This window comes from Pogoniulus pusillus, chromosome 35 (genome assembly GCF_015220805.1).
Source record: "Pogoniulus pusillus isolate bPogPus1 chromosome 35, bPogPus1.pri, whole genome shotgun sequence".
Lineage (NCBI taxonomy): Eukaryota > Metazoa > Chordata > Aves > Piciformes > Lybiidae > Pogoniulus > Pogoniulus pusillus.
The window spans coordinates 2,257,853-2,280,168 of record NC_087298.1 but is presented as its reverse complement, the minus strand read 5'-3'; the positions used below and the strand labels follow the sequence as shown (position 1 = coordinate 2,280,168).

At 56.7% G+C, this 22,316-nt stretch overlaps 1 protein-coding gene across 1 annotated transcript; it reads right to left on the bottom strand.

Annotated features, from left to right (window-relative positions):
* Positions 1–5: 5 nt before the first annotated feature.
* On the bottom strand, positions 6–22,088 carry CIMIP2A (ciliary microtubule inner protein 2A). Its single transcript, XM_064171660.1, has 7 exons — positions 22,033–22,088; positions 16,224–16,417; positions 9,210–9,508; positions 8,110–8,227; positions 5,586–5,680; positions 3,018–3,135; positions 6–70 (listed from the first exon to the last, which is right to left on the bottom strand). Exons 1-7 carry the CDS (start codon positions 22,086–22,088, stop codon positions 6–8), a joined length of 945 nt encoding a protein of 314 aa, XP_064027730.1.
* Between the last annotated feature and the right edge of the window lie 228 nt (positions 22,089–22,316).

Sequence of the window (22,316 nt, the reverse complement as noted above, 5' to 3'; positions counted from 1 at the left end):
CTCCTTTATTTCTTGTGGTAAGCTGCTCGGGTGCCGTCCCCAAAGGTGAGTGCGTAGGTGTCTCGGAGCTCTGGGGGGAGAAGAAGAGGCAGTGGGCTTAGGATGAGCTCTGCACCTCACCCAGGGCAGCCCTGCTTCTCTCCCTGCCTGCCAGCAAAGAGGATGCCTCTTGCTTGTGTCCCTGGCAGTCCTGGTGGTGTGGGGATGGAAGGAATTCTCTGGTATGGCTTCATGCTGAAGGGTGGTGGTGGGGTGGGGATGTACCTCACAGGGAGGATGGAATTCAGCTCTGAGCTGTGTCTAAATTTAGCTACCTGCCTCTGGACTCCTGTTACAGGCTTTGCTCAGCAGGGGCTGAGCAGCTCTCCTGGCTGTGATGGAAGTGGTTCAGATGTGGGCGTCTGACCTGTAGCTTGACCCAGCTGCCTGGGCTACACTGGTGTGGGCAGGTGTTTGTCAGAAGATGAGCTGGGCTAGACCCTGGCTGATCACTGCAGCTACTCAGCAGGGAGCTGTGGCCTGTCACACAGGAGCCTTGGGGACAGCTGTGACAAGCTGCAGTGTGCCTGCTGCTGAGGACAAGTGACACTCCCATGTTTGTGGAGCCCCTGATTAAAATCAGTGCTTGGAAGTTTTGAAACGACATCACTTGGGTGTTTGTGCAGCAGAGCTGAATGCCCTGTGCCAAACTGCACTGTTTTACCTCATGGAAACCCTTAGCAAGTTTTTGCTGGGAAAAAGTGACACAGCCATCCCTGAGCAGCTGGGCAGCAGGAGATGGCAGGCAGCATTCCTGCTGGAGAGATGCTGGTCACTGCCCTTGATCATAACTGATTTGGGGTTCTTTCTGCTGTCTCAAAAGTCAGCTTCTCCTTCCAGGGTCAGACTGGTTGGAGGAGGTCAGATTGCACCAACTCGTGGCTCTTGGGGCAGGGGGAGTCGTCTGGGGCTGGTTCCAAACCTCCACAGGAGAACACCTTAGGAGGTGAAGGGATGACTTAAAGTGAGGTAAGACTTGAAGCAGTTGATTCTTGGCCCCGACTTTAGGTTTGTTTGGTTTATTCTCTCCTCCTTTCCCTTACACTGAAGCTGGTTTGTCACCTACCAGTCACCAAGGGCTGGACAGTGCCCTCCCAAGCACCCTTTTGGGCACAGCTGTTTGAAGAGCCCTGACTGCTCTCCCTGCCGTCTGGAGGCTCATGGAGAGAGGCCACTACACAGGCATTAACAGCAGGGCTTAGCTTACCCTCAGGTTCACAACATCTCCTCTCCATGGGGCTTGAGCTTGGAGGCTACAGCTCTGTGCAGTGTGCCCACAGCCTCTCCCTGCCACGTCCTGAGGGCAGCAGTGGGCACAGCAGCCAAAGTGAGCTTAGTTCTTTTCACCTGTGCTGGGCAGGCCCATCCAGCCTCACCATTCTCCATCTCCTGTGGACCATCCCCCAAGCTCCTGCTGCCCAGCTGTGCATTAAGTCTTGTTTTCACCTCCTGGCATTGCCATGCCCCTGGAACAAGCCCTGCTCACTGCCTCTGTGTTCTCAGCTTTGAGCCAAGCTACAGCCCCAGGGTGCTTCTCTCTGCCAGTATTTCTAACAGGTTTGGTGCCTTCTGCAGTTTCTCTCCTCTGTGTTACATGAAGTACAAGCTGTGAGTTTGGTTCTTTCCTGCCCCTCAACACACAACACTGCACATCTCTTCAGACCTCTCTTTTCAGGCACCACCAAGAGCTGACAAGGCTGAAGGGCAGCCACTGCTTAGCCACTGCTTGGCTGTCACCAACTCACTGCTTACTGTGCTTTCCCAGCTGCTTCGTATCCCAGAGTCCCAGCATGGCAGGGTTGGCAAGGACCTCTGGAGCTCATCCAGTCCAACCCCCTGCCCCCTGCAGGGGCACCCACAGCAGCTTGCTCAGGAGCACAATGGCTTTGGAAGCTCTCCAGAGAAGGAGACTCCACAACCTCTCTGGGCAGCCTGCTCCAGGCCTCCAGCACCCTCACACCAAACAAGTTTGTCCTCATCTTCAGATGGAACCTCCTGGGTTCAGCTTGTGCTTACTGCCCCTTGTCCTGTCACTGGGCACCACTGACAAAGTCTGGCCCCAGCCTCTTGCCACCCACATTTCCCCTTGCATTGCTCAGGTCGCCTCTGGGGCTGCTCTTCTGCAGTCTCACCAGCCCCAGGGCTCTCAGACTTTGCTCCTCACAGAGAGGCTTCAGAGCCTCAGCATCTTTGTAGCCTCTGCTGGACTCCTGTCTCTTTTTTTAGAGAGAGTAGACTCTTCCCAGTGAAGAAACTGTAACACAGCTCTTTACTGGGCAGGTGTTACTGAGCCTCCTCTGCTTTAGCAGGAGGTGGTGAGTGGCAACCAGAGGAATGTCCTACACAAGCCCAGGCCAGAAGTGAGAGTGATGGATGGGCTCCTGCAGCAAGGCAGGGGCTGGCACAGCTCCAGCACCTTGGCACAGAGCAGCAAAAAGTCCGCTGCCCATGTGGAGCATTTCAGTAATGTTGAGTACTGCAACACCACAGCCAATAGCAGAGCTGCCTAATGAATCATGGACTGGGTTGGGTTGGAAGAGACTGTAAAGATCATCCAGCTCCAACTTCCTGCCATGGGCAGGGACACCTCTCACTAGCCCAGGCTGCTCAAGGCCTCATCCAACCTGGCTTTGTGCAATTCCAAGGTTGAAGCCTCCACAGCTTCTCTGGGCAACTTGTTCCAGGGCTTCACCATCCTCCTGGGGAAGAATTTCTTCCTAATGTCAAACCTAAATCCAGCTTCTTCCAGTCTGAAGCCACCACCCCTTGTCCTGTCACCACAAGCCCTTGTCAAAAGTCCCTCCTCAGCTCTCCTGTAGCCCCTTCAGGTACTGCAAGGCTGCTCTAAGGACTCCCTGGAGCCTCTTGCAGGCTGAACAGTCCCTGCAGGAGAGGTGCTCCAGCCCTTTGATCTTCTTGGTGGCTTCCTCACTGATTAGCATTAGTGACTCTCCCTTTCTCTCAGCTGATAAACTCACTTGGTACAAAGCCTGTGTAGAAAGGTATCAGCCCAGCACTGGTGTAGATTTTGTTCTTGGGCAGGTAGGAGCGGGGATATCTCTTGCCAGGGCTGCAGGTTGGGCTCCTTTCTGACAGCTGCAAAACAAAGAAGCCCAACACCACAGCAGAGTTAAAGTTAAACCCTTCTGCTGTCACCAAGGCCATGTGCTTCGACTCTGCAGTAAAGGAAACACCCAAAGCAATGTGCAGCAGCTCTCTTCCCAGCCCTGGTGTGCTTCTAATTTGGAGGTCTGCTGCTGGCAGGTTGACAGCACTTCCCTTATGGACTGCTTCAGCTGCACACAGCAGCTTCTGACCTGGGCATAGTGTTCAGGATCTCTACAGCCTGAGTTGTGCCCACCACCTTTGGGCACCATCCCCAGGTCCCAGGTGCCTGCTGCTCGATGTATGCGCCAGCAGCATCTGCAGGAGTCTGGGCTGTGCCTCATCTGCTTCTGCACATCTGTGCTGTGGTTTGGCCCTCTGGGTGGCTTTGGTTTGCCATGAGCCCCATGGACAATGATTAGCCATTAGCAGTCAGCAAGGCAGGCGGAACAGGAAGGTTCAGGGAGCACTGACTGAGGGGAGGCTGCAAATCAGCTCCTGAAGGTGTCCTTGCCCTCCACCATCAGACACGGACAAGAGGCTGTGCTGGAGGATGGATGTTGCAGCTTTATAGAACAGACTAGAATCAGCCAGGGTTGGAAGGGACCACAAGGATCAGCCAGTCCCAACCCCCCCCTGTCATGCCCAGGGACACCCTACCCTAGAGCAGGCTGCCCACAGCCTCAGCCAGCCTGGCCTCAAACACACACATCTCCACAATGACCAAACCCCTCAAGCTGTCCCTAAAGCTGTGTGCCACCTTCCTTGGCACACATCCTGACCGGGTTCATGGAGCTGAGCCAACTGCGGGGCCAGGGCACCATTTGGTGGCTGGCGCTGGTGCGGCTGCCGCCGGAGCTCCGCGCAGCGCCGGAGCCAGAGGGCTGCGCGGATCTGCCTGCCGCAGGCAGCGAGCACTGAGCCGTGGCACATCCCCCTGTGTAACCGAGGGCAACAGAGATTTAGGGCCGAAGCTTAGTGGCTTGAAGTCAGAAGCCATCTTAGAGAGGAACGCTGTGTAGTGGGGGTTTAACATGCTTTCAGCATCCCTCAGCCTCCTGACGTGCTGCAGCCAACCTCAGCGAGCCTGGATGCTGCCAAGCCCCCTGATGGAGCCACACTTCCCTTGCCCATGTCCTGCACGGCAGAGCTCTCCTAAGGAATTAAGCTTTGATAACCCCCGGGGTTTGCTCTGTTTGCTTCGTTCCAATCCCTGTTAAGAGCAGAAGGAGAAGGTGAGGAAGCCAGCAGAGGGAAACCCATCCGAGCCGGAGCAGGAGGCTGCCACCAGCGCTGGCAGCCCTGCTTGCTCTGCGCGCTGAGTCACTGCTCCGCAGCTGCTCCCTGCGAGCTGGGCATCCTCTACAGCAGGATTTTCTCTGCATCAGGCTCAAGCACAAAGGCACTGCAGCGAATCCTGCTGACCGTAAGCCTTGTAACCTGCTTTGAATGAGCTGTGCCACACCAGCCCTCATCTGGACCGGCAAGGCGGCTGCATCCCGGAGATGCATCCCAGGGATCTCACTGCATCCTGCCTGCTGGAATGCAAAACTGTTGACTGCTGTGGGAAGGATCTCATCCTCCCGCGTAGGAGGATTACATGGGAGGGGATTATATGGGAGATCTTGCAGCGAGGGCACAAGGTAGTTTTTCAGTAGGGGCATTTCTGCTTCCTTCCCCAAAGGAGGAGGAGGAGGATCCTGATCCCTTTAAGACAAATTACGTCAGCGAAGGAAAAAATCCTTACAACACAGGAAAAGATGCAAGCAACCAGGGAGCCACCCAGCACTGCCATCCAGGCAGGGACTGCAGCAGGGAAGCACAGACAGTTGCATGCTGTAATTCTGCACTCAGAGCAACATTTTTAATCTCCAGCCTTGACCCAGCCCTCAATAGATTTGCTTAATCCTTTTATGAACCTCATCCAGCCTCCCTTAATGTCCCAAGGAAACAAATTACAGAAGTGAATTGCTCCTGACTCTTGTCAGTGTGTTTCCTAAGAGCATTTTATTTCCCTGGTACCTAACAATCCCCACTCCTAACACTGCTGCTGGATGTGAAGCCTCTGGTGAAGCAACACCACCAGCAGAGATGCATAGGATGGGTTGGGTTGGAAGGGACATGATCATCCAGTGCCAACCCCCCTGCCACGGGCAGGGACACCTCCCACCAGCCCAGGTTGCTCAAAGCCTTGAACATCTCCATTCAGGGGGCATCCACACCCTCCCTGGGCAACCTGTGCCAGTGTCTCCCCACCCTCACTCTCAAGAAGTTCTTCCTTCTCTCCCCTCTCCCAGCTCAAAGCCATTTCCCCCTCACCCTGTCTCTACAAGCTCTTGTGAAAAGTCTCTCCTGTAGCCCCTGGGCAGCCTGCTCCAGTGCCTCAGCACCTTGCTGGCACAGGTCTTACTGCTGAAATAAGATGTGTGGGTATCATTTACCTGCAGCTGGTCAAATTCGTTCATCGCCTCCTTCACCGCCTGGAGGTAGCTGGCACCGTGGACCCAGCAGAGGCGAGGGATGAAGCCAGTGTAGCCTGCAGACAAGAGAGGACAACTTCTGCCTGAGAGCACAGCTCCCATATGGACATCCTCCAGTCTGGAATCACAGAATCATAGCACCATTAAGGTTGGAAAAGACCTCCAAGATCCCTGAGGTCAGTCATTAGCCTGGCACTGCCAAGTCCACCACCATACCAGGGCCCTCAGCACCACATCTGCAGGGCTTTGAAACCCCTCCAGGGATGGAGACTCCACCACTGCCCTGGCTGGCCTGGGCCAGGGCTTGACAACCCTTTTGGAGAAGAAATTGTTCCTCAAGTCCAACCTAACCCTCCCCTTGGTGCATTTAGAAACCATTCCCTTTCATCCTGCTCTTGTTCCTTGGGGAAAGAAACCAACCCCCACCTGGCTGCAGCCTCCCCTCAGGGAGCTGTAGGGAACAATGAGGTCTGCCCTTAGCCTCTTCTCCTGCAGGCTATCCACTCCCAGTTCCCTCAACTGCTCCTCACCTGCTCTGTTCTCCAGACCCTTCCCCAGCTTTGCTGATTTCTCTGGACCTGTTCCAGCCCCTCAATGTCCTTCTTGGAGTGAGGGCCCCAAAACTGAACTCATGATTTGAGACCTGGCCAAGTACAGGGGGACAACCACTTCCACGTGAGTGCAGGGGCACAATCACTTGGCAAGTAGAGGAAGGAGCCATTTACTCATTTCAACTGCCAAAGTGACTCTTAAATGTGAAGGATCCTTTCTGAAAGTCTTTTCTCATGATTGCCAAGGAAGACCCAAGGGGCTGAGCTGCTCTTTGGTGGTTTCCACGAGGTGCAGAAGAAACATTTCATTTTCTCACAGCCTTTTCTTTCCATCAACAGCTCTGTCATGTCCTCTCCCATGTCTAACACACAGTCAGGGCTTCATAAATCACAGGATCAACCAGGCTGGAAGACACCTCCAAGCTCAGCCAGCCCAACCTAGCACCCAGCCCTGGCCAAGCAACCAGACCATGGCACTAAGTGCCCCAGCCAGGCTTGGCTTCAACACCTCCAGCCACACAGACTCCACCACCTCCCTGGGCAGCCCATTCCAATGCCAATCACTCTCTCTGCCAAAAACTTCCTCCTAACATCCAGCCTAGACCTGCCCTGGCACAGCTTGAGGCTGTGTCCCCTTGTTCTGTTGCTGGGTGCCTGGCAGAAGAACCCAACCCCACCACTCCTATGCACAGCTGCTGCCCTGCAGGACTGCAGCCCAGAGGAGCCACAGGGTCACAGGATGTTAGGGATTGGGAGTGACCTCTGGAGATCTTCCAGTCCAACCCTCCCTGCCAGAGCAGGACCATAGAATCTAGTGCAGGTCACACAGGAACACATCCAGACAGGGCTGGAAAGGCTTCAGAGAAGGAGACTTCACAACCTCCCCTGACACAACTTGAGACTGTGTCCCCTTGTTGCCTGGCAGAAGAGACCAAACAACCTTCACAACCATGTGTCCAACTTTTCTGCCTCATTTTCCCTACTCATCCAACAAATTATCACCAATCCCTAGGCAGAACCTAGATCAAGTCTAAGACTATGTCAAACTGAGGTACAGCTTAGAAGCAGCCAGACCTCACTCTGCCCAAAATGATGCTGCAGAGAGAGGACTTTGCCTCCTGCATCTGAAAGCAGTGAATTCTGTATTCTTTGGGCCCACTGCAGAACAAATTTTCCTCTCCCATGTGTCATACCCATCCAGGAGGAGTCCATTGCCTCATCCTTTGTCATTGCTGGGTGTTAGGAACAAGTTCTGTACCATGAGGGTAGTGGAACACTGCAACAGGTTGCCCAGGGGGGTGGTTGGGTCCCCAGCCCTGGAGATATTCAAGGTGAGGCTCTGGACAACCTGCTCTGGTGAAGGATGTCCCTGCTGACTGCAGGGGTGGGGTTGGACTGGATGAGCTTTGAGGATGCCTTCCAACTGAGCCCACTCTATGACTGTCCTGCCTGCAGGGGATGCCTCGTCTGGTGCAAGTGGCAACATCCCAGAGTGCAGCTCCTTGCAAGGCAGAGGAGTCTACACTTGTGATGGTGCAAAGCAGCACTGTGTGCTGATCTGGGCACCCAGGGAAGCTTTGTGGGTTTAGAAGCTAAATACCCACCTCAGCAGCTGGAGGAGTTGGTGCAGAGCCCATGGCACCTCCCTCCTTGATTCCTGGAGCATTTCTGAGCCTGCCCCCACAGCTGTGGGGAGCTGAGGTGGCTCCTGCAACCCTTTCACCCACCCGTGGTCATCTGTGCCTCGGTGTGGGATCTGTGAGGGTGGCAGCATCCCAAAGAAACACCCTCACAAGGAGAGGGGTGGGGGCAGTTTCCATCCCTGAGGGCTGGAGTGGGTGGCAAAGGCGTCTGAGGTGTCCCCAGGAGGAGAAGGGAGGTGATGATTTCTTCTGGGCTGGACTTGAGCTGTGCATCACCTGCCTGGTTTTTACCTGAGATGACTTTCTGCTGGATCAGGTTTGGTACATCCAGTTTTGGTAAACGAAGGTCTTGCTCCACATCCACAGCTCCAGCCAGCTTGGGCAGAGCCACAGCCTCCATTTCCACAGGCTTGGAATGGAAACAGGGACACAATCAACACCAGCAAGAGCAATGTCCTCCCGTGGCTGCAGTGCTGAAATCACTGCCAGGACCTGTGAATGGCAACTGACAGGACCTGTGAATGGCAACTGACAGGACCTGTGAATGGCAGCTGCCATTTCCACTTCTTGCTGGCTGCAGGAGTTGCTGGCAGCCAGCTCAGGGCTGAGCTCCGGGCACAGGGGTTCTGCAGCACCCCCACGGAGAACAAGGCAGCTGAGGGCACTGAGCTCCTTCACAAAGCTGCTTCTCAGAGCAAGGGGCAGGAGTGACCCTTGGGATTTAGATCCAAGGCAGCTTTTGACTCCCCACGTCAAACCTCTAATCTCTGCCTGAGGGGATTTGCAGAGCCTTGGCCGTGGCCAGTGCTGGCTCCGGCTCCAGAAGAAGTAAGAAGCTCAAAGATGTTGGCACTGGGTGATACCAGTGGTGCTGTGCAAGCCAGTGCCCAGCTCCAGGGGCAAATCCCAGTGCTTGGGTCCCAGCAAGGGATAAGGTTAGTGGCAAAGAGGTGGCAGCACTGTTACAGTGGGTCAGGAACCCAGCAGGCAACCACAGGTGCCAGGAGAGCTTTTGCCTGGGGCAGAGGAGGAGGAGGAGGGCAGTGCCAGGCTCACCAGGTTAGCTGAAGGAAGCACAGACCTGGCTGCAGAGCACAGAGCAGTGCCAGATCCAGTGCCTGGGCCAGGCAGCTACAGCTCAAGCAAATGAAGCAATTAAGCCTTTCTGGTTGGAAGAGTAATTAATGCTAGAACAATTCCTGCAGCTGTGAGCATTTGCTGCTGCTCAGAAGGTTGATGCCTTTGCTGGCTCTCTGCACACCACTGAACCTTCCCTCCTTGCCATCTACACCCACACCAAACTCCCTCCTCACACCCCTGGCCAAGGGCATCCTTTCCATGCCCACCAGTCCCCACACCTCCTCCCTCCCTTGCCACCCACGAGCACCTACCACTGTGCTTCCTGCCAAGGCCCCACCGAGCTGGCCAGCCCCACACCTTTGCCCCTGGCCCCAGGCTGGGCTTAGCTCTGTCCCCTCTGAGTCAGGATGCTGGGAAGTGCTCCGTGGCTCTCCTCGGGGCTCTCGTGTCCTTGGGACGTAGTCACCTGGGTGGTGCTCAGGCACGGGGTCCATGTGCTTCATCACCATCTCCTCCTCTGCTGCCTCTGGCCATGGCAGGAGAGGCTTTGGCCCTAGGACTTGCTCAGGAATGGCTGTTGCAGCCCCAGCCTTCTCATAAGGGAAGTACCCTGTAGGACAGAGGCTGAGTTAAGGAGGAGTGGCCAAAGGAGGGTGAGGGATTCCCATCACTTTGGCTCCCAGTGCCCACAACACCCTCTGGAGCAAAGCAAAGGAGCCTGGAGGCCAACAGCATCCCATGGGGCATGAACTTTGTCCCCTTAGACTCGGCTTTGGTGAGGCCACACCTTGAGTATTGTGCTCAGGTTTGGGCACTGCAACACAAGAGAGCTGTGGAGGTGCTGGAGCAGGTCCAGGGAAGGGCAAGGAAGCTGTGAAGGGGCTGGAGCATAAATCTGATGAGGAGAGAATGAGGGAGCTGAGGATGGGCAGTGTGAAACAGAGGAGGCTGAGGGCAGAGCTCATTGCTGTCTGCAGCTGCCTGCAGGGACATTGTGTAGAGGCTGCTGCTGGGCTCTGCTCACAGGGAATTGGAGAGGGGGACCTCAAGCTGAGCCTGGGGAGGTTTAGGTTGGACGTTAGGAAGAAGTTTTTCCTGGAGAGAGTGGTCAGGGACTGGAATGAGCTGCCCAGGGAGGTGCTGGAGTCCCCCAGCCTGGCTGTGTTTCAGGGTGGTTTGGATGTGGTGCTTGGGGCTGTGGTTTAAGGTGAGTCTTGTAGAGCAGGGCTCTGGGTTGGGCTTGGTGCTCCTGGGGGGCTGTGCCAGCCTGGGTGGTGCTGTGATTCTGTGTGAATGGACTCTGCAAGTGCCAGCAGCCCCATCCAAGAAGCCAGGCGGCATGGGAAGACTGAAGCCCAGTCCAAGCACAATCAAAGAGCCCCACCCATGGCATTTTCACACCCCAAGCAGCCTTCCTAGGAGCTCCTGCACTGGCTTCACTGCTGCTTGTTGAGGAAAGGATCTGCTGTGAGACCACAGCACCACAGCCAGGCTGGGTTACAGCTCTCTGCTCTGACCACAGGACAGAGCCCTATGGCTGGGCACTCCGCAGGGACAGCTGAGCCTGGTGACTTCCATCAGGCTTCCCTTAAAGCTACCTCAGGATGTGGCTCCCCAGCTCTGACAGACACCTCCAGCCTCGTGCTCTGTGCCAGGAGTGAGGTCCATGCCCCCCTCCATAGTGCCTATGGAGTGCTCACTCCCATGCCCCCCTTCATAGTGCCTATGGAGTGCTCACTCCCATGCCCCCCTCCATAGTGCTTGTGGAGTGCTCACTCCCATGCCCCCCTCCATAGTGCTTGTGGAGTGCTCACTCCCATGCCCCCCTCCATAGTGCCTATGGAGTGCTCACTCCCATGCCCCCTTCCATAGTGCCTATGGAGTGCTCACTCCCATGCCCCCCTCCGTAGTGCCTATGGAGTGCTCACTCCCATGCCCCCCTCCATAGTGCCTATGGAGTGCTCACTCCCATGCCCCCCTCCATAGTGCTTATGGAGTGCTCACTCCCATGCCCCCCTCCATAGTGCTTGTGGAGTGCTCACTCCCATGCCCCCCTCCATAGTGCTTATGGAGTGCTCACTCCCATGCCCCCCCCCGTAGTGCCTATGGAGTGCTCACTCCCATGCCCCCCTCCATAGTGCCTATGGAGTGCTCACTCCCATGCCCCCCTCCATAGTGCCTATGGAGTGCTCACTCCCATGCCCCCCTCTATAGTGCTTATGGAGTGCTCACTCCCATGCCCCCCTCCATAGTGCTTATGGAGTGCTCACTCCCATGCCCCCCTCCATAGTGCTTATGGAGTGCTCACTCCCATGCCCCCCTCCATAGTGCCTGTGGAGTGCTCACTCCCATGCCCCCCTCCATAGTGCTTATGGAGTGCTCACTCCCATGCCCCCCTCCATAGTGCCTATGGAGTGCTCACTCCCATGCCCCCCTCCATAGTGCCTATGGAGTGCTCACTCCCATGCCCCCCTCCATAGTGCTTATGGAGTGCTCACTCCCATGCCCCCCTCCATAGTGCCTATGGAGTGCTCACTCCCATGCCCCCCTCCATAGTGCTTATGGAGTGCTCACTCCCATGCCCCCCTCCATAGTGCTTATGGAGTGCTCACTCCCATGCCCCCCTCCATAGTGCCTGTGGAGTGCTCACTCCCATGCCCCCCTCCATAGTGCTTATGGAGTGCTCACTCCCATGCCCCCCTCCATAGTGCCTATGGAGTGCTCACTCCCATGCCCCCCTCCATAGTGCCTATGGAGTGCTCACTCCCATGCCCCCCTCCATAGTGCTTATGGAGTGCTCACTCCCATGCCCCCCTCCATAGTGCCTATGGAGTGCTCACTCCCATGCCCCCCTCCATAGTGCCTATGGAGTGCTCACTCCCATGCCCCCCTCCATAGTGCTTGTGGAGTGCTCACTCCCATGCCCCCCTCCATAGTGCTTATGGAGTGCTCACTCCCATGCCCCCCTCCATAGTGCTTATGGAGTGCTCACTCCCATGCCCCCCTCCATAGTGCCTATGGAGTGCTCACTCCCATGCCCCCCTCCATAGTGCTTATGGAGTGCTCACTCCCATGCCCCCCTCCATAGTGCCTATGGAGTGCTCACTCTCATGCCCCCCTCCATAGTGCCTATGGAGTGCTCACTCCCATGCCCCCCTCCATAGTGCTTGTGGAGTGCTCACTCCCATGCCCCCCTCCATAGTGCTTATGGAGTGCTCACTCCCATGCCCCCCTCCATAGTGCTTGTGGAGTGCTCACTCCCATGCCCCCCTCCATAGTGCTTGTGGAGTGCTCACTCCCATGCCCCCCTCCATAGTGCTTGTGGAGTGCTCACTCCCATGCCCCCCTCCATAGTGCTTGTGGAGTGCTCACTCCCATGCCCCCCTCCATAGTGCCTATGGAGTGCTCACTCCCATGCCCCCCTCCATAGTGCTTATGGAGTGCTCACTCCCATGCCCCCCTCCATAGTGCCTATGGAGTGCTCACTCCCATGCCCCCCTCCATAGTGCCTATGGAGTGCTCACTCCCATGCCCCCCTCCATAGTGCTTGTGGAGTGCTCACTCCCATGCCCCACGGCAGCCTTCTCCTCATTGGGAACTGTGACTGCAGCAGCCTTGTCTTGCTGAACCAGCCCAGCTCAGCCCAGTTTTGTTCTCACAGGCCACTTTTGTTCAGCCCTGTGGTCATTGCTGCCTTCCCCTGAGCTGCTCGTGTTTGGTGGACATCCACACCACAGTGCAAAGCCCCAGGGAGGAGGCACTGCCCTGGCTCAGGGCTTCATCTCAGGAGAGTCCTGGGCAGGTACAACCCAGCCCAGCTCAACCTGTGGGAAGCAAAACTTATCCTTTCTGCAACCAAGCTGGAACAAGGCTAGGGAGGAGCAGCTGAGGGAGCTGGGGGTGTGCAGTGTGGAGGAGGCTGAGGGAGACCTCATTGCTCTCTGCAGCTCCCTGAGAGGAGGTTGCAGTGAGGTGGGGGTTGGGCTCTTCTGCCTAGTCTCAGGAGATGGAAAGGGCCTGAAATTGTGCCAGGGGAGGGTTAGGTTGGAGATGAGGTGCCAGAGTGGTCAGAGATTGGCAGAGGCTGCCCAGGGAGGTGGTGGAGTCCCCATCTCTGGAGGTGCTCAAGAAACTTGTGGCCATGGCACTTGGGGCCATGGTTTAGTGGCCATGGTGGTGCTGGGCTGCTGGTTGGACTCAGTGACCTTTAGAGAGCTTTTCCAACCCAAACAGTTCTCTGGTTCTACAGCAAGAGTATAAACCTTGGGTTTGTAATGTGCTTAATGTTGGATCAGAAGCTCCCCAGCCTGTGCATAACTGGGAGGCACAGACAGGCTCTGCAGCTGGGTTAGCAAGAGCTGGCCAGGCCAGCAACAACATAAAGACAAACCCTTGATGGAAATGGTTTTTCAGCCACAGAATCATAGAATCAGAGAGGGTTGGCAGGGACCACAAGGATCATGCACTTCCAACCCCCCTGCCATGCCCAGGGACACCCTACCCTAGAGCAGGCTGCGCACAGCCTCAGCCAGCCTGGCCTCAAACACCTCCAGCCATGAGGCTTCCACTACCATCCTGGGCAACCTGTGCCAGGCTCTCACCACTCCCATGCTGAACAACTTCTTCCTAACACCCAGTCTGAATCTACTCATTTCCAGCTTTGCTCCATTCCCCCCCCAGTTCTATCACTCCCTGACAGCCTAAAGAGTCCCTCCCCAGCTTTCCTGTTAGCCCATTTAAAACACTGGAAGGCCACAAGAAGGTCACCTGGGAGCCTCCTCCTCTCCAGACTGAACAACCCCAACCCCCTCAGTCTCTCCTCACAGCAGAGCTGCTGCAGCCTCTGAGCATCCTCCTGGCCCTGCTCTGGACACTCTCCAGCATCTCCACAGCCCTCTTGTCCCAGGGGCTCCAGAGCTGGATGCAGGACTCCAGGTGGGGTCTCAGCAGTGTGGAGCAGAGGGGCAGGATCCCCTCCCTGGCCCTGCTGGCCACACTGCTGCTGCTGCAGCCCAGGCTCTGGTTGCTCTCTGGGCTGCAAGTGCACACTGCTGGCTCCTGTTGAGCTTCTCCTCCACCAGAGCCCCCAAGTCTCTCTCCTCAGGGCTGCTCTCAAGCAGTCACTGCCCAGGCTATGTTGGTGCTTGGGATTGGCAATCCAAGTTTAAAGCAGGTTTGTCTTGAGACATCTCCTTCATGATCGATGAGAGGATTGTACTTACCCTTCTCTTACCATCCTGCAAACCAAAGGAGGAGAAATGGAGCTGCTCTGAACTTGAGAACTCCACTGAGCTCGCTCTCATGACCCTGGGCTTTGCAGGCCCCAGGAAGGCTCACAGTGTGCACTGAGTTAAAAGCCAGGGGAGCCCTCTGAGTTTGAGTAGGCACCCACATTTCAGCCCAGCTGCCTTGGGAGCAGGCACCTGCACACTGGGTCTGTGCCATGACCCTTTGATGCCAACACAGCCACAGCTGGAGATGCAGCACGACCCAAGCTGACAGCCCCACCCAGCAGAGCCTGACCTCACTGCTGAGCTAGACACCAAGATGGGATTCCACTGACAGAAACCCTCAGCAAGGCTTTGTCAACACCAGAGCCTGAGAAAAGGTCCTCAGACTGAGTTTGCTGACAGCAGCCTCACAACTCAGCACTGCCAGGAGCTCTTGGAACCCATCATGTCAAAGGCCCAGAAGGATGCCAGGCAGTTTGCAGTGAGGGGGTCTAGGGGTTGCTCACCAAAGTGCTTTAGGGTGAGGGTGGGGAGACACTGGTGCAGGTTGCCCAAGGGAGTTGTGGATGTCCCTTCCCAGGAGGTGCTTAAGGCCAGGTTGGATGAGGTCTTTAGCAAGCTGGGCTAGTGGAAGGTGTCCCTGCCCAAGGCAGGGGGTTGGAACTGGCTGAGCTTTGAGACCCCTTCCAACTCAGACCATTCTGTGGCTCTGTGAGCAGCAGGCGCTGGCGATGGAGAGCTGCCAGCAGGGCAAAGTGCTCCCTGTGCCCACACTGCAGCATTTCACCAAGGGGCAGCAAACCTGAGCTCCAGCTGCAAGTGCTGGCAAGGGATGTAAAGGCTGCTGAAGAGAGAACAAGCATGAGGAGAGGATAATGAGAGAGAGCAGCCAGGCCAACTGGTTGGTTGGGTCCATCCTACCCACGTTTTAGAGCAAGGAAATGCAAATGTCCAGGAATGAAGCCTGTAAACACCCCCTGGATCCAGTGGAGAAGACCTGGATGCTGGGAAACAGGGCTTGGAGGAACAGAGAGGCCTGAAGTCTGCCAGCAGCTTACACAGCCCAAAGCCCCAGTGAGAAATGGGAAAATATCCCTTAGGTGTGGCCACCCCCAGAGAAGTGAAGACCCAGACCCCACCTGGGCACATCACTCCTGCATTCAGCCAGGAGAGGACCTGCTGCCACTGAGCATCTGTGGCATCTGACTGGCCAAGGATCATGGTGCAGCTGCTGCTCTGCCCTGCTTTGGACCAGAAGGGCTGGGACTTGGTAGGAGATTCCTGCAAATTCCTGGTGCTGGGAATCTACATGAGGATGTCCTGGTGTCTGATGGAGGGGATGGGGCAGTCAGGAGAGGGGGAAAAGAGAGGGAGAGGGGGAAGGGATAAGGAGAGGAGAGGAGAGGAGAGGAGAGGAGAGGAGAGGAGAGGAGAGGAGAGGAGAGGAGAGGAGAGGAGAGGAGAGGAGAGGAGAGGAGAGGAGAGGAGAGGAGAGGAGAGGAGAGGAGAGGAGAGGAGAGGAGAGGAGAGGAGAGGAGAGGAGAGGAGAGGAGAGGAGAGGAGAGGAGAGGAGAGGAGAGGAGAGGAGAGGAGAGGAGAGGGAAGAGAGAGGGAGAGGGAGAGGAGAGAAAGGGAAGAGAGAGGGAGAGAGAGAGGAGAGAAAGGGAAGAGAGAGGGAGAGGGAGAGGGAGAGGGAGAGGGAGAGGGAGAGGGGAGAAAGGGAAGAGAGAGGGGGGAAGAGAGAGGGAGAGGAAGAGAGAGGAGGAAGAGAGAGGAAGAGTGAGGAAGAGAGAGAGGGAGTGAGAGAGAGGAGGAAGAGAGATGACCTTCGAGGTCCTTTCCGGACATTCTATGAATCTGTGAATCACTGAAGCCAGCCTGGGAGCTAAAATTCTGCTCTCCACCCCAGCAGACGCCCACAGGAGAAGCCCCAGGGCCTGGCGTTGCTCTCCAGGGGTCCAGGGCTAGGCTCGCCGGGCGGAAAGCATCCCAGCTGCTCCCCGCAGCCAGGCGGGGTGGGCACAGCCCCTGCTGCCCCCGCGATGGTTGGCAGAGCCTGCCCTGGCACAGGGCTGAGCCCTGGGGTCTGCTCACCTGCCGGCCCGGGGGGGTACCCCTGGGTGCCATGCTTGGAGCCGCTGAAGTCCTCCAGGAACTTCTCCGGGCGCAGCGGCGCCAGCAAGGAGCGAGGGCTGCGCCCGACCCCCGGCTCGGTCAGCAGCCGGTAGGTGCTCCTGCCGTAGGTCTCTCCGAACCGGTACTTGTACTGGGGCACGAAGCCCTCGTAGCTGCGGAGAGAACCGAAAGAGAGCTCTGGCTGAGGCGAGGAGGTGCCCCGGGGGGGGGACAGCCTGCCCGAGGCGCTGGGAAAGGCCACGGCCGGGGCGCAGCAGGGCTGGGAAGGGCACAGCCTGGGGCGCCTGAGCCCAGGGAAGGGCTTGCGGCGGCTGCTGTGTGTGGCTCGACGTGGAGCCAGGTGTTTGCACCCCCTGTGTGTGTGTGTAATTGCACACCTCTGTGTGTGTGTGTGATTGCACTCCCCTGTGTGTGTGTGTGTGATTGCACACCCTGCGTGTGTGTGTGATTCAATAGCCCTGCGTGTGTGTGTGATTCAATAGCCCTGTGTGTGTGTGTGATTGCACACCCTGTGTGTGTGTGTGTGTGTGATTGCACACCCCTGCATGTGTGTGTGTGTGTGATTGCACACCTCTGTGTGTGTGATTGCACACCCTGCGTGTGTGTGTGTGTGTAATTGCACACCTCTGTGTGTGTGTGTGATTGCACTCCCCTGTGTGTGTGTGTGTGTGTGTGTGTGATTGCACTCCCCTGTGTGTGTGTGTGTGATTGCACTCCCCTGTGTGTGTGTGTGTGTGTGATTGCACACCTCTGTGTGTGTGTGTGTGTGTGATTGCACACCTCTGTGTGTGTGTGTGTGTGATTGCACACCCTGTGTGTGTGTGTGTGTGATTGCACACCTCTGTGTGTGTGTGTGTGTGATTGCACACCCTGTGTGTGTGTGATTGCACACCCTGTATGTGTGTGTGTGATTGCACACTCCTGCGTGTGTGTGTGTGATTGCACACCCTCTGTGTGTGTGTGATTGCACACTCCTCTGTGTGTGTGTGTGTGTGATTGCACACTCCTCTGTGTGTGTGTGTGTGTGATTGCACACCCTCTGTGTGTGTGTGTGTGATTGCACACCCTGGGTGTGTTTGCACACCCTGTGTGTGTCTGTGTGATTGCACACCCCTGGGTGTGTTTGCATACCTCTCTCTGTGTGTGTTTGCACACCCCTGGGAGTGTTTGCACACTCGTGGTTGTGTTTGCACACCCATGAGTGTGTGTTTTGCTTTACACCTCTCTGTGTGTGTTTGCACACCTCTCTGTGTGTGTTTGCACACCTCTGAGTGTGTTTGCACATCTCTGTGTGTGTTTGCAAACCTGTGTGTGTTTTTGCACACCCCTGTGTGTGTTTGTACACCTGTGTCTGTGCTTGCTAGCACACCTCTGTGTGTGTGTTTGCACACCTGTCTGTGTGCTTGCACACCTGTCGTGTGTTCACACAGCAGCGTGGAACCTGTCTCCTGGAGCTCTGAGTGCGCACAGGCACAGGCTGGAGGAACACAGCAGCAGGTAGCGGGGTGTGGCGCAGGCAGCATCTGCAGCTGGGCGAGCTTAGAGCAGGAGCACAGCCTGGGCTGCAGGCACTTGGACAGCCCCCAGCTAAAGCATCATTCCACTTAAACACGCCTCCGGGTTGGAGTTTGGCAGCCCTCTCCCTGCTCTAAACCTCAGCGAGTCACAGGGAATGCTCCCAGTGGCCCTTTTGCACCACTGAAACTCGACCATCAGCAGAACTCCCTGCTGGTACCCAGCAATCCCCCCCCTGCTCTGTACCCACCCTGGAGTGGGCAGGTAGCTGCTCAGCCCCAGCAGCAAACATCACCCCTTGGTTTGGGACCCTTGTGCAGGGTGTGGAACAGCAGAGTCCTTTTCCACTACTCCTTGGTAGGGCTCAGGGTGCTCTGGCTCTGCTCCTAAGCACCTCCCCCCCCAGCACAGATCAGAGCCGTTAGGAATTCCCAGTACCAGAGGTCCTGATGCTGATGTCTTTGCACCACAGGTAGAGCTGCCAGTTGCAACGTACATAGAATGGGTCAGGTGGAAGGGACCTCAAAGCTCAGCCAGTTCCAACCCCCTGATGTAGGCAGGGACACCTCCCACTGGAACAGATCACTCAAGGATTCATCCAACCTGGTTCTGAACATCTCCAGGGAGGTTGTGGAGCACAGAAGCACCCAACGTGATCTTTGATCACGTTGGGTGCTTCTGTGCTCCACAACCTCCCTGGGAAACCTGTGCCAGGCTCTCACCACCCTCAACCTGTGCCAGTGTCTCACCACCCTCACTCGTGGTGAAACATCCAGTTTCAATCTTCCCTCTGCCACTTCAAACCCATTCCTCCTCCTCCTCTCATTCCCAGACCTTGTCAATAGTCCCTCCCCAGCCCTCCTGTAGCCCCCTTCAGATCCTGGAAGGCCACTCCAAGGTCTCCTCCAAGCCTTCTCTTCTCCAGCCTGTAGAGCCCCAACTCTCTCAGCCTGTCCTCACTCAGAGCAGAGCTGCTGCAGCCCTCTGAGCACCTTCATCTCTCTGGACAGACAAAACTGCTCCATCAGGGAGCCCTTTGCCTAGCTGAGGCCAGGCAGTGAGCATCAGAAGGTGCTGAGTAAATGCTTTCCCTCCCAAGTGCTCGAAGCAGCAGCGAGCAGAGCCCTGCGTTTGCACTTGCCAAGTCCTCCCTGCTTTGCATGCAGGATCTCTCCCAGGAGCTGCTGCAGGAGCTTGGTGGCTCATCCCCATTGATCTTCCAGGAGTCTTGCAACACAGGGAAGCTCCGGCAGGAGCATAACGCTGAGCAAGGGCACAGCTGCCCCAGCCTGGCTCATTAGGGGATGGCTGCAGGGATGCTGACCACGCACGGAATAATGGCAGGGCTGAGGAAGGAGCTCGTTCGGCAGCAATTCAAAGGGAAGCGATGCGAAAAGCTGGGGCGAGTAAGTCCCGGGGCAGGGATCTGCCACCGAGAGGATCCAAAGCCTTGCCGAGGAGAGCCGCAGCGCCCGGGGAAGAGCCCGGGGAAGAGCCCGGTCACAGCAGGGCTCTCTGTGCTTCCGCGGCTTGGTGCCCGACCAGGCGGGCAGAGGCAGCCTCTGATGCTGTGCTGCAGCTGCTGCTCTCACACCTCGCTGCTGAGCAGGGGCAGGATCCGAGTCACAGAACCTGAGAGGTCAGAAGGCACCTCCAGAGCTCAGCCAGTCCAAGCTCCCTGCCAAGCAGCAGCCCCTAGGGCAGGGCACACAGGAATGCAGCCAGGAGGCTTTGAAGGTCTCCAGAGCAGGAGACTCCACAGCCTCTCTGGGCAGCCTGCTCCAGGCCTCCAGCACCCTCACACCACACAAGCTTCTCCTCATGGTGAGCTGGAACCTTCTCTGCTCCACTTTGTAGCTGCTGCTCCTTGGCTTATTGCTGCTGAGCACCCAGAAGAGATTGGCCTCAGGCACTGCCCCCCACCCCTCAGCTGTCTGTGCACATTGCTCAGGTCCCCTCTCAGCCTTCTCCTCTCCAGACCAAGCAGCCCCAGGGCTCTCAGGCTCTGCACAGGGGAGATGCTCAAGTCCCCCACTCATCCTGGTGGCTCTGCACTGGACTCTCCAGCAGGTCCCTGTCTCTCCTTGACAAGCCTCAGCCAGCCCTGCTGCACTTCACTTCCTCACAGCCAAACCTCTCCCCTGGCCACTCCCCAGGCTCACTCTGCTCCACACTCTCCCCAGCTTCTCCAAGCCAAGAGGAGGCAGGCACAGCTGTGCCCAGCACTCCTCCTGTGTGCCAAGCCCTTCCCAAACTATCCCACACAAGCTTTGGCTTTGTAAGGCTCCTGTGCACTGCAGTGGCATTGTCAAAGCCCTGGGCACGACCATCGAGTGACAGCAACCAGCTTTGGTGCCCCCCACGGTCACAGGTTCACCAGCAAGGCCAGGTAGGGCCTGTGGGGCAGCTGTGAGACATGGTGCTGTGACACCTTCCTCTTGCCACCAGCACCCCAGTGCTGCCAGCAGCAGAGCCTGGGCTCCAGTCCTGTCCTTCTGGCAGCTCCTTCTGCTCCTTCACCCAAACCAGATGCAAAGCAGCACCCTCACTGCCTAGGAGGGCTTCCTCTGGGGCTTGACACAATGAGCCTGCACAGCCTTGCAAACTGCAGCAGCAGAACTTGGTTCCTCCTCCTCTTGCCTTCAATGGCCAAAGCACCAGCCCAGAGAGGAGCAGCCACAGCTGCTCTGGCAGCACAGGGGCTTGGAGCTGCTTCTGAGCAGAGGAAGGCTCTGGGAGGTGCAAGCCTGGCCACAGCTCTCTCCTTGCTGTTACTCATCTTTCCCAAGCAGCTGCCAGCCCACAGCTGCAGCAGGGTGACACACACAGGGTGACTTCACCTCCCCCAGACAGCTGCAGCAAGGCAAAGCCATGGTACAGCCTCTGCCCCCAGAGCTTAGGTGAGGGTGGAAGGTTTGGGGAGCAGTGATGGAGGAAGCCCTGCCTGTGGCTGCAGCGGGAAGGGTGGATCTGATTCCCACCACAGCAGCACGCCGAGGAAGAGTCCTGCTCCTCCCTTTCTCTGCCTCCTGCCCAGACATGTGCTGCTCCTGCAGCTGCTCAGGGTGTGCAGGCCTGGAGCCTGCTCTGCCACCAACCCCTCCAGCCTGGCAGATCCTCCCGATGCTCTCCAGCACTACCTTCAGGGTGGTCTAGTGGCAGTCCATGCCCATGGGAAGAGGGCTGGAACGAGATGAGCTCTCAGGTCCCTTCCAAAGCAGACCATTCTAGAGTCTGGTATGACCCATCTGAAGCTTGCTTTCCTCAGGCCACCCAGCCCTTCCCAGGCCATTTAATGTGCCATGGGACAGGTCACCAGAGAACCCCAGACAACCTCTACCACAAAACCTGTCCAGTTCTGTCTGAGTCTTCCCTTTTAACCCATAACTCATCACCTCTGACCCATGCCAGCTTAGCTGCTTTCCCCCAAGCCTTTAGAGGAGAGCACAGCAAAAACCTTTGAGAAAAATGTAACTTCCAGTACCTGAAAGGGCCTACAAGGGAGCCAGGAAGGGACTTTCTACAGGGGCTAACAAGTGACAGGATGAGGGGCAAAGGATTGAAGCTTCAAAGTGGAGATGAGGCAAAAATTGTTGAGAGTAAGGGTGAGGAGACACTGGCACAGGTTGCCCGGGGAGGCTGGGGCTCCTCCCTGCCTGGAGGTGTTCCAAACCAGGTTGGATGAAGCCTTGAGCTGGTGGGAGGTGTCCCTGCCTGTGGCAGGGGATTGGAAGAGGATGATCTTGAAGGTCCCTTCCAGCCCAGCCCCTTCTGTGATTCTATGAACTAGAGCCCCAATGGCCACAGTCCCCCACTGCTCCGAGCAGCTGGGATGCAGCAGCAGGAGTGGGCTGCAGCCCCTGCCACTGGAGTGGATCATGGCTACACAAACATTTAATTCAAAGGAGATTTCCAAACATCCTCAGTGCAAAAATGGTGACACTTTGGAAGCCAAACCCTGCACAGCAGCCCTGGGAACATTTGGCAGCTTAAAACAAACAGGAAAAAAAAGGGGGAAGAGGGGAAGGGAAAAAAAGAACCATTTTTGACTTTACCCTGAGTGTGGTCTTTCATTATCCCTTCTTTTAAGGTGGTGCTTCTTATCCTGGAGCCCTGTCTCCTTCAGAGGGCTGCTAGGTGGAATATTTAATGGTGCCTTTAAAAACCACCCCAAAGATGATGAATCACAACTGCTGCTGGAGACATTTGCATTGGCAATGAACAGGCAGGTTGGAGGAACCTCAGAACTTACCCAGGGATGTAGTAAGGATTGAGAGGGAAGAGGCTGTTCTCCTTGGGAGCTGCCATGGCCAAGCAGCAGCTCTGGGTGGTGGGAGTGGGTGACAGGAGATGCAGAATGGTGTGGTCACCCAGGAGACCTCTGTGATGCTGCCAGGAGTAATGTCAGAGCAGGGATGCTCAGAGGGCTGCAGCAGCTGTGCTGTGAGGACAGGTTGAGAAAGTTGGGGCTCTGCAGGCTGGAGAAGAGAAGGCTTGGAGGAGACCTTGGAGTGGCCTTCCAGGATCTGAAGGGGG

Bases quoted from the DNA above. Each gene is read 5' to 3' on its own strand.
- CIMIP2A (XM_064171660.1), bottom strand. From the start codon at position 22,088: ATGGCAGCTCCCAAGGAGAACAGCCTCTTCCCTCTCAATCCTTACTAC. The intron at 9,509-16,223 runs GTGAGCAGACCC...TCTGTCCTACAG, and splicing joins GTACCCCCCCGGGCCGGCAG to GGTACTTCCCTTATGAGAAG. The intron at 8,228-9,209 runs GTAGGTGCTCGT...TTCCATTCCAAG, and splicing joins CCTTGGCAGGAAGCACAGTG to CCTGTGGAAATGGAGGCTGT.